Source organism: Halichoerus grypus, chromosome 1 (assembly GCF_964656455.1).
Source record: "Halichoerus grypus chromosome 1, mHalGry1.hap1.1, whole genome shotgun sequence".
Classification (NCBI taxonomy): Eukaryota; Metazoa; Chordata; class Mammalia; order Carnivora; family Phocidae; genus Halichoerus; species Halichoerus grypus.
Window position 1 is genome coordinate 214,194,171 of NC_135712.1, and position 11,626 is coordinate 214,205,796.

An 11,626-nucleotide genomic window follows, 5' to 3' on the forward strand; every position below is an offset into this window, starting at 1 on the left:
CTAAGAACCCAGTGCGTCCCAGCCAGGGGTCCTAAGGAGCATCAGTAACGCAAACCCCCTCCTCCAGATGGGAAGACTGAGGCCACGGGGTGCAGAACACGAGAGCCCCAGTGAGCTGACGTCCAGGCTCCGATACGGCCGCCCCCCTTCTGTCCCAGGTGCAAGGTGGCGCTGACTCACAGCATTCGGGATCCAAGTCCCAGCGCCTCCCCTTTCCCGGCTGTGTGACCTTGGGCAGATTGCTCCACCTCTCAGAGCCTCAGTTTCCTCAGCTGCCCGACCTGATGATAAATAATCTCATGACCTTTGCCCACCCCCCAGGGGTAAGAATTCAATAAGATGATCCCCGTGAACTGACTCAGAGAGAGCCAGGCACACATTCTGTGCTCCGAACGTGTTGGTATAATGAGAACGCACTTGGCTGCATCTGCTATCCCAGTCCCCCGCCTCTCCGCAGGGCTAACATCTTACCGAAATGACCTCTGGCTGTTTGTCACCCCCACCAGAGTGGACCTTTATGGGGGCAGGCAGCAGGCTGTTTACGGGTGCAACCCCTGTACCCAGAAGAGAGCCTGACACACAATGGTTAAGTGAATGAATGAGTGAGATGAATGACAAGTGAGCGCCCCAGCACCAGCCCACCCCTCCTAGTCCTGTCTCCTGCTTCCAGGGAGCTCCTGGGCCTGAGGAGTCAGGGATGGCCTGGCAGGGCAGGGAAAAAGGACCAGAACTCATTCTGGCCCCTGTGCTCTTCGCACCTGTTCCTTCCATCTGCCCCACCCCCACCCCGTTCTTCCAGGTCGGACTATGAACGCACAAGATACACACACACACTCACCCAGAGACAGCCCAAGAAACGGGCCTGAACCTGACTCAGATAACAAGGCTTGGACCCTAGAGCTGCTCATGCTGCCTCCTCCTCGGAGTCAGAGTTTTCCTGCCTGGAAAGTGGAGAGATTCAACGAATCCCTAACAAGCTGGGATCAAGAAGCCACCTGCCTGCCACCGCCACTTAGAATCCCAGCTCTGCCCCTTCCTAGCTGTGTGACCTTGGGTCAATTACCTGACCTCTCTGGTCCTCAGTTTCTCCATCTGTAAAATGGAGTTGACGGTGGTATCTTCGTCCTAGCGGATTTCGGAGGAATAAATGAGTTAATACAAAGGTGAAGAGAGCAGGGCCAGGCACAGAGGAATACATAAGGCTTTGTTGCTGTTGTTACCCATTTAAAAACGTACACATCATAGTTCCAGAGCCTCTAAGGGCCTCACCTTATCAACATGCCAGGAGGGCAGGGGCTATCGATATCCTTCTTTTACAGATGAGGAAGCCGAGGCCCGTGGTGTGAGGCAGAGCTGGGAAGCGGTGGCAGGTTACAGATGCCCGAGCCATCCCACCAGCAGAAGTCCGGATTCTTGGGGACAGTTGTGCTGCTGTCAGGGACGAGGGCTGGGGTGGGGAAGAAGGAGAGGAAGAGGTTTCTGAGGCTCAGAGGAAGGCACGCTGTTGGGTCCAGTTCTCCCAGAGCTCTGGCCACAGTCGTGACCCAGACACTGCCGCAGCCTCTACCCTCACGGAGCTCCCAGTCCAGGGGAAGAGATGGAGGAGTGGCCAGAAGTGATGACAGCTGCAATCCATGCGGGATGCGCAGGCGGCTGTGGGAGGCGAGAAGAAATCAGGGGAGACTTCCTGGAGGAGGTGATGCTAAAGCTGAGACCCGAAGGGAGGGCAGGCAGCAGGCAAGCGAGGCCTGAGAGTAGGCACATGCCAGGCAGGCTGCTGTGGTGGGGACAACAAGGGAAGTGCAAAGGTCCCCAGCTGGGAGGGCCAGCAAATAGTTCAGCTGACTCCAAACGGAGCGTGTGATGCCCCGCAGAGCAGAGGGGACAGCCAGGCCAGCTCACACAGGCCCAGGGCACTGGCCGAGAGCTTCTGGGTGGCCCAGGCTCCACTCACCCCAGATTCCGCCAAGACCCTACCCTGCCTGCAGCTGTCACAGATGAACATGATGACAGGAATCGGGAAAATACAAAAATATCCCAATTTATTGTGCACCTGGACACGTGTTTGGAACTCTATTCCAAGTTCTCAGATGATGGAACTGTCCTGCGTCTACACTATCCAAAACAGTAGTCACAGGCCCCATGTGCCTCTGGAGTATTTGAAATGAGGTTGGCATGACTGGACATTATGGGCTGAATCGTGTCCCCTCAAAGTTCACATGTTGAAGTCCTCGGAAAGGGACCGGATTTGGAGACAGGGTCTTTACAGAGGTGATCAAGCTAAAAAGGAGGTAGTTAGGGTGGGACTGACATCCTTCTAGAAAGGGGTCATATGGGCACAGACGCCCAGGGAGAGCACCACGTGAAGGCGTGAGGAGATCGGGATGACTTCCAGGGGCAAAGGGGCGCCGATGATGCCGGCAGACGCCCGAATCCGGGAGAGAGCATGGAACAGGCTCATCCTCGGAGCCTCAGCGCACCAGCCCCGCGGGCACCTCGGCTTCAGGTTTCTAGCCTCCAGAGCCACGGGAGGACACATTTCTGTAAGGCCACCCAGTCTGTGGCACTGAGACATGGCACCTCCAGCCGACCAACGCACCAGGAAGGCGAGTGTTTAATATTTCGTTTCATTTTCATTCATCGTAAATAGCCCACACGTGGCTGGTGGCTGGGGACCGGCCAGCACGGTGAACAGCTTCGGGTCGCCGCACCCCTCGTCATGCAGGGAAGCCGAGGCTCAGAGCCGAGTGGTCCTGTGCCCGAGCGGCGGGCAGGGTGCTGCCCCCCAGCCCTGGGCAAGGCGGCGGCAGGAAGACTTCCAGGCACTGGCTTGCCTGGACGGAGGGAGAGAGAGAGAACTTTCCCGCAGGAGAGGCGGCCGCGCGTTGGAGGTGCACCCCTGCGCCGTCCAGTATGGTCGCCACGGGGGCCACGGACTATTTAAACGCGAACGAACTCAAAGTTCACTTCGACAGTCGCGCTGGCCACTTATCAGGGCTCCACGGCCACTGGGGCTCCCGAAGCGGACAGCACGCTCCTACCATCGCCACAAGTTTGGTCGGACACGCCAGACGCCACGTGCCACAGCGAGCCTTGAGCGTGTGCTGACAGCCTGGCGCTACGGGCTCCATCCCTGATCAGCCCATTTCACAGGAGGGAAGGACGAGGCAGTTAGTGCTAAATGGAACAGGAGAGGAGCGGTCAAGCTTCCCTGAGGCGGGGGGGGGGGGGGCAGGCGGCTGCGCCTCTGCGGGCCCCCCGACGGGGCCCCCGATAGGTGCAGAGGCCAGAGACGAGGAAGAGGCTGCCGGGGCCCAAGACGAGAGAAGGGGTAGGGAAAGGGGAAGTGAGGGAGAGGGGCGGGGGCCCACCCGGCAGCCCCCACCGGCTCTCACACACGTGCGTGCGCGCGCACACACACACACACACACACACACACACACACACGGGGCTGTCTGTGCACGCAGACACACCAGCACTCGCTCTCGCACACCCTGCTCTGTGCCCACCTCCCTCTCTCCCTCTCTCTCCCTCCCTCTCTCTCTCTCTGTCTCTCTTGCACACACTCGTGCACACTGCCGCTCCCCCTCACAGCCGTATCCCCAGTCCGCACAGGCCCACGGCCCTCCCTGCTCGCACAGTCCCACGCCATCGCGCCGGTGCCCACAGGTGAATAAGAGGGAGGCCGGGACAAACCGTCATTGAACTTCCGTGTTGCCAGGCCATCAACCCCCACTGCTGCTGGCCCCTCACAGCCTGGGAGCCCCCCCGAGGCCGGGGAGGGGCTGGGACTCCCCAGAATCACACGGGAGCTGGGGGCGTACATAGCAAACCCACTCACCCCCACTCTAGGACCCTCCCCGTTCCGGTGAGCAGCCGCCTCCTCCGGGGAGACCATGGGACACCTGCTTGGCGTCAGCGGGCCCAGGCGCTGTGAGGGGGACTGTGGGGCCTCGGGACACACTGCCCAGCTGGCTGCCCTGTTCCTGCCTCTCCATCAGAGCCCCCACACTCCCGGCGTGCCCCGGCCCCCCCGGACACGGGCCCCTGCTGTGGCTCAGACGCTCCGCACGCTGGAGATGCTGGTCAGGGGCTCTCGCATCCGAAAGCTGAGCGACCGGGAGCCCCGAAAGCTGTCCCTGGGCCTCAGCGAGCTGTCCGTGGTGGAGGCTCCGGAGTGGGCCTCGCTGACCTGGGCCAGGCAGTCCCTGGGCCCCTGCAGGCCCAGCCTGAGACACCCGCAGCAGAGGAAGGCCAGCACGGCCTGGCACACCTCCCGGCTGCGGAAGGAGTAGATGAGGGGGTTCACGGCGGAGTTGAGCACGGCCAGCGCCAGGATCCAGTCCATACCTCGCAGGTACTCCTGCGCCCAGTCCGTGGAGCTGAAGACGTCGGCCAGCAGCAGGCCGAAGAGCGGGCCCCAGCACACCACGAAGGCCACCAGGATCATGAGCACCGTCTTGAGCAGCCGGCGGGCCTTGCGGCGGGCGGGGGGCCGGGGGGCCTTCTGCCCGTTAGCCCGCACCACCCGGAAGATGGCCCCGTAGAGCGCCATGATGGCTGCCAGGATGCAGGCGAAGACCCCCACACAGAAGAGGATGTAGGCCTTGGAGTAGAGCGGGAGCAGGCTGGAGCAGCGCTGGAAGGCGCACACGCAGTTCCAGCCGAGCAGGGGCAGCAGGCCCAGCAGGGCGGCCAGCAGCCAGCAGAGCCCGATGAAGCCGTACACCCGGCCCCGCTTGCTGGCCCCGCTCTCGGCCACCGGCCGCACCATGGTGGCGAAGCGCTCGCCGGCCGTGAAGAGCAGGCTGAAGGTGGAGGCGGCCAGCGCCATGAAGAGCAGACCCTCGCGCAGGAACCAGTGGGCAGGCGCCAGGTGGAAGGTGCGGGCGCCCGACAGCAGGACGTTGGCCAGGTAGGCCACGCCGGTGAGCAGGTCGCTGAGCGTGATGTTGACCAGGCAGTAGTAGACCCAGCGCCGGGACCGCATGTGGGTCACGATGGCCACCAGCACCAGAAGGTTCTCCAGCACCACCAGGCAGCTCACGGCCACGAAGATGCCCCGCAGGACCCCCAGGCTCCCCTCCTCGGGCCCGCCCCGCCCGGCCAGCCGGCCCGAGTGGTTGTAGTGCAGGACGATGAGCCGGCTGTGCCCACTGGCCACCAGCTGCTGGCAGGACTCGGGGGCCTCTGCCGGGGGCCCCGTGGTGTTCATGGCGGTCCCCTGGGGCAGACTGAGGCCCGGGGTGGCTCGCCCTGGGCAGGGTGGGGCCGCCGCCTGCCCAGCCTTGGTTTCCTGTTGTTTCAAATTTCCTGTTATGTTCAAGGTACCCCCAAGCTGGGGGTGAGGCCAGGGACAGGGAGGGGCACCCCAACGGTCGGCTCCCACCCAGGCTCCGGGAGGGTGCTGCGGTTGCTCCTGCCGCGAGACCCTGTCTCTGCCCCCCCTGTGGTCCTCAAAAGCCCAGGGAGGGGTGGGGGCCCCAGTGGGGAGGGGAAATGCCCCACCCCCCTCCCCTGGGCACGCGCCACACTTCCCTGGGCTGGGCAACTCCCCTGCCCCCACAAGCTACCCTCTCCAGGACCCGGCTATTCTCCTGGACTGCTCCAAGCCTGCCCAGCACACAGTAGGTGCTTAATAAGTGTGTTAAGGCACACAGGTGAGTGCCCCCAGATACCTCATTGGGGGCAGAGACGCATCCCATTTTATTCCCAGGATGGACCTGCTGCATGCCCGTGCACAGAAGGGGAGACTGAGGCCTGGAGAGCGGGACCAGCTGTCTCCAGCGGGAGGTAAACCCCCGCACACGGACCCATGTAGGTCTCGGCCAGGACCCTCCTCACTGGAGGTGCCTGGCCCACCCCTGAGCTGGCCCTGCTAGGAGCAGAGCTGCTGGGGATGCACCCCCCCCAAGACAGTCCCTCACCTCTGGAGGGGGAGGGGCTCATAGGAAAAGTGGGAACTCACGCCCCATGCCTATCCTGAGATGCTGAGGACTGGGGCGTGGGTGCCGGGGGGGGAGGGGGGAGAGTAGAGCCCGTCCTGGAGAGTCTGCTGGGGGAGGCACAGGGCTCCCGTCAGGGGCTCTCAAAGCTCCATCAGGGGCAGGGCAGTCAGGGCACTGGGGCTGGGGGCAGCCCAGCTGCCTGTGGCCACCGAGCAGCACCCCTCCCTTTGTTCACTGGTCAGCCCTGGGGACAGTGCAGTTACAGGGAAGCCACAGATAGAGGTGCTGCCTGGGGAGGTGGTAGCTTCTTGTCCCTGGAGGTGACCAGGCGGAAGCAGGGGCCTGAAGAGGAGGCTGTGGGAACAAGGGCTGCCCAGGCAGTGGGGCTGTGAGGCTGGGGCAGGCGGACAAGCAGCCAAGTCTTGCTCAGGTACCACCGTGCATAGCTGAGAACTGAACCTTGGTCTCAACTTCACAAGGAGCCACCCAACTCAGGCACATTCACAGAGAGACACACTGTGCGTTCTGAGGCTGAGCCTGGACCCTGAAATGGTAGCTGATGCCAGACTGAGTCCTGATCCCGGACTGAGGCTGAGCCCTGATCCCAGACTGAGCCTTAATCCCAGACTGAGCCCTGAGCCTAGGCTGAGCCCTGAGCCTAGACTGATCCCTGGTCCCAGACTGAGCCTTGATCCTGGACTGAGCCCTGATCCCAGACTGAACCCTGATCCTGGACTGAGCCCTGGTCCCAGACTGAGCCCTGATTACTGGCTGAGCCCTGATCCCAGACTGAACCCTAATCCCAGACTGAGCCCTAAGCCTAGACTGAGCCCTGAGCCTAGACTGAGCCCTGATCCTGGACTGAACCCTGATCCTGGACTGAGCCCTGATCCTAGACTGAGCCCTGATTCCTGGCTAAACCCTGATCTAGGCTGAGTGTGTGACTATAGGCTGGCCACAACTCTGACTCCTGACCCTGACTGAGACCTGGCCCCGGACTGAACCCTGATCCCAAACTGAGCCCCAATTCTAACTGAGCCCCAACCCCCACCCAACCCCCACTCCAGCTGCATCCCTGACTCTAGGCTCAGAGCAAATTCAGGACTAAAGTAAATGTAATGAGAGAGCAGAGTGTGACTAGTAAGGCAAGCCATCCAACAATGACTTTCTGCCATGAATCACCTGCTGCCTGGTGGAAGGCCCTTTGTGCACTGTACCTTATTTAATCTCGGGATTATCCCCATGCCACAAAAGAGCAATCCCCCCTCTAGAAACCTGCCCAAAGACACAGCTCTGACCACGCGCTAGTATGCATGCAAAAGGTTATTCATTGTTGTTTGTGAATGCAAAATATCAGAAGCAGCCCAAATGTCTGCACACAGGGGAGAGGCTGACCAGCCACACCGCATCATAGAGTGGAGTACCACGCAGCCATGAACAAGAGTGGATTGGAGCCACCTCCAGGTCATATTGTTAAGTGGGGGAAAAAATACGAAAAGGTATATGTAGTAGCCTACCTTCTGTGAAACAAAGGAGGGGGAATGAAATATCTATATAGCTGCTTGTTTTTGCAAAAGAAACAGAGGAAAGACAAGCCAGGAACCAATGAGGTTGGTTCCCTATGGGGGGGCGGGTAGAGTTGGAATGGAAGGAGGAAGGCATGACGACCTCTGTGTAATTTTCAAACTCTGTTTATGCTTTCTATATTCTACAATAAAATTAAATCAACAAGGGTGTGGGGAAGTAAGCTTGAGAATGGATTATAAACCGAAAACAGAGGAGCAGAACTGTGTTTCAGATGAAAACAAGAACCACACAGAAACAGAGGAGAACGAGCCCATGCAACTTATGGACATGCACTTATTCTAAAGACAAAAGGAACTACAAAAAAAAAAAAAATATGAACTTTGTGTCGTAGATCTGTTTTCAGGAGTGGTAGAGGTGTAGTGATTCTGAAACTCTCATGTGTATTATGGGACTGAGCAAAGTACCAAGTGTACTGATGTTCTTAAGAACCAGGTCTCCAGGGGCACCTGGGTGGCTCAGACAGTTAAGCGTCTGCCTTTGGCTCAGGTCATGATCCCAGGGTCCTGGAATTGAGTCCTGCATCGGGCTCCCTGCTAGGCGGGGAGCCTGCTTCTCCCTCTGCCTCTGCCTCTCTCTCTCTCTCTGACTTTCATGAATAAATAAATAAAACATTAAAAAAAAAAAAAACCGGGTCTCCACTGGGGAGGAAATACAATGTAAATACGGGATGGGAGGACACACTGCTCAACCCCACAGGGATGGAATAGGATCGAAAGTATCAGCGTGGACCTGTGATTTAAAGAAAAATCGATTTTGTCACTCTGTCCGCTGAGACAAGCCAGGAACAACAGACACATCTATCCAGCACCCAGATCTCGGCTTCTAAATATCACCTTCAGGTCTGCGAGAAACAGCTGATTCCAGGGATGGGGCAGGGGGAGTGCCTGGTGGGCCTGGAACATCCTGGTGTACCAGAAAGTCAGGAAGTGCCCCAAGAAGGATGGGGGGCCAGTCAGTGTTTGATGGGGACAGAGGTCAGGTTTACGAGATGGAAAGGGTCCTGGACGTGGGTGGTGGGGATGGTGCACGGCATTATGAATGTGTTTAACGCCCACCAAACGGGGCACTGAAAATGCTGAAGATGGTGCATTTTATGTCAAGTGCATTTTACCACAGTAAAACAAATTAGGAAAAAAAAAAAGAATATTCTTTCTATATGACCCAGCAGTTCCTCTCCGAGGCATCCCCCCAATAACATAACAGTCACCATTTTGTGGCTGGCACAGCAGTAACTGGCCCAGGCAAGAATCAGCATGGGGTGTTAAATTATCAGGCAGACGTTGGTTGGGGAGCAGGGTCTCTGCATAATCTCAAAGTGTCTTCCTACGGATTCCTTTATTTTTTATTTTTTATTTTTTTTAAGTAAGCTCCATGCCCAGCGTGGAGCCCAGCACAAGGCTTGAACTCACGACCCTGAGATCAAGACCTGAGCTGAGATCAAGAGTCAGTGGCTTAACCGACTGAGCCCCCCGGGCGCCCCCTACAGATGACTTTTTAGTTACAAAGAGGAAACTGTCTTACTGGACAAGTGTCCTGAAGATGGTGTTTACATCACCAGGGGAGTATGATAAATGGGCATCGTGCCTTCCTGATAGGACGCAGCCGCGGGGAGCTGGTCGCTGCTGGGACGTTCCCACCAGAAGTGTGTACCCTGCATCTGACTGAGGAATCAGCCCACAGATCCACCTTGAGGCACATCCCACAAGATAATTCCAAAGAGTCAAGGTCATGAAAGGTCATGAAAGACAAAAGAGCAAGCCCACGCTGTCTTGTCTGGGATGGAAGGAGACCCACAAGGCGTGGAGTTAAGTGCGGGGAGTGATCCTGGATGGGACACGAGCGTGGAGGGAAAGGTGCTATAACGGACGGAATCAGGACGACTGATGGGATTTTCGCTTGGGCTGTACATGATATAAGATTATTCTACCAATGTGAGATTTCCTGAATTTGACCATCGTCCTTTGCTTACATAACAGAAGGTGTTTGTTCATAGGAAATGTTCATAGGAGTGCTTTAGAGTCAAGGTTCATGATGCCTCCAACTCACTCTCAAATTATTTAGAAAAACGGAGGAAAAGGAGGAGAATCTTTTCTATAGAATATATTACATACTTTTAGATTATGTTTATAGGCAGATACAAAGCAAAAAGCTTAACCACAGGCGGATCTAGCTCTGGGATCTAGATTTTTTTTCTGCAAAGGGCCAAATAGTAAATATTTTGAGCTTTGCGGGCCAGACTGTCTCTGTCACAATTACTCAACTCTGCTGTTGTAGCCAAAGCTGCCAGGACAGTATGTAAATGAGTTGGCGGCGTGCCAAGAAAACTTTATTTGCAAAAAACAGGCTTGGTGCAGGTGGTTTGTTGGTCCTTGACCTAGATGAAGGGTATATGGGAGTTCGTTGTAATAGTTTTGCAACTTCTTTCCTAACTTTGTGGTCAGATTGTGGTCCTTAAATGTCACCTCCCATTAAAAAGAAGCAGGGCTACTTGGAGAAATGGCAAGGTCCAGGGCAAGTGCAGCGTGAGCCCAAAGCATCCCTCTGTGCCAGAACATGAACTCTTAAGGCCAGTGGGGGCGTGTCAGAAGGACTGAGGAGCCCACGTGCAGCGGTCTCCCCTGGCCGGAGACCCAGCCATGTGGGTACAACAAAAGAGTAACGCCCGCTCTCATAAAGCATAAAATTCACCATCATAACCATTTTTAAGTGCACAGCTCAGCGGTATGAAGCACACTCACACCGTCCTGCGACCACCCCCACTCTCCGTCTCCAGAACTTTCCATCTCCCCACACGGAGACTCTGTCCCCACGAAGCACGGACTCCCCACCCCCTGCCCCAGCCCCGGCTCCCACCCTCTCCTCTCTGTCTCTGGACAGGACTCCTCTGGGGACCTCCTGGGGGTGGGGTCCTGCAGGATGTGTCCTTCTGGGTCTGGCTCCTCTCACTGAGCCCAGTGTCCTCGGGGTCCTTCCACGTCGTGGCAGGTGTCAGGGTCCCTTCCTTTTTAAGGCTGGATCATATTCCAGTATGTGGATGGACTGCACTGGGTTTCTCCTTTATCCATGGATGGACACTTGGGTTGCTTCGACCTCTTGGCTATTGTAAATAATGCTGTTGTGAACATGGGTGTGCAAGTATCTCTTCAAGACCCTGCTTTCAATTCTTTTGAGTGTTTTTTTTTTTTAAATAGAATAATTCCAGGCAAAAAATGCAGAGAAAATGGAAGTATTAGGATATCACCATTTTTGCCATCCCAAATGATGTATCTATGGAACGCTCCCCAGTGGCCGCTAAGACCATCAGGAGAAAGGCTCATGGGCAAATTCATGATGGATGAATCAGACTGATGCCCCCTAAATCCAGGGATCAATTTTAACATGGAAGAGAGAGTGAATGAACTTGATGTTCCATTATGTGTCTCCTGGAGAGGGTCAGAGATGCAGGGACAGGCGCAGAGAGAACCAAGCAGAGGTTCAGTGTCTTCTGGCCGAGGCTCACAGCACCCCCTAGGAGTCCACTCCCATTTCCAGACAGATGAGCTTGCAGCGGTTACAGGAAACGAGGCACATGGTCTTTGACCCCGGGGATACCACTTGCCCTGTCTGGAGGCTAGGGTACTCTACAGGACAAATGACCTGGGTTCTTAGACAGATAAATGACCAAGAAAAAAAGGTTGAGGGATGCTTCCAGATGAAGAGAGTTACAGCAGCCAAATGCCACGTGTGGACTTGGTTTGTGAGCAAACATTTGTGACTTATGCCCATCAGTGATGAGACACGCTGTCCTCATGGACCCGGGGAGGGGTCAGTACTGACTGAGGAGGGCTGGGGTCTCTGTCCTGGCTTCAGGGCAGCTTCCCCTTTAGGCCCAGGGCCCACGACACTTTGTGGGGCCTGTGCAAATGTTTTTAATTTCTTTTTGACATTAGAAGAATAAAATGAATACAGCAATCATGAATATGTAATGAGCCCAGCCTGGATTTCATTAGTCTTTCTACCAACACTGTTGTAAGAAAATAATCGTTAAAGGTTGCTTACGCAGGACGAGGCCCACGAAGGCAGCATACGTTGAGCCCACAAACGTCCAGGTG

The 11,626-nt window shown here is 56.6% G+C and overlaps 1 protein-coding gene across 1 annotated transcript; it reads right to left on the reverse strand.

Annotated features, from left to right (window-relative positions):
• Positions 1 to 1,185: 1,185 nt before the first annotated feature.
• On the reverse strand, positions 1,186 to 5,274 carry S1PR4 (sphingosine-1-phosphate receptor 4). Its single transcript, XM_036116122.2, has one exon. The coding sequence runs from the start codon at positions 5,213 to 5,215 to the stop codon at positions 4,058 to 4,060; it is 1,158 nt and encodes a 385-aa protein (XP_035972015.1). The 5' UTR covers positions 5,216 to 5,274; the 3' UTR covers positions 1,186 to 4,057.
• Between the last annotated feature and the right edge of the window lie 6,352 nt (positions 5,275 to 11,626).

Excerpts from the sequence above, each read along its gene's own strand:
- S1PR4 (XM_036116122.2), bottom strand. The coding sequence starts at position 5,215 with ATGAACACCACGGGGCCCCCGGCAGAGGCCCCCGAGTCCTGCCAGCAG.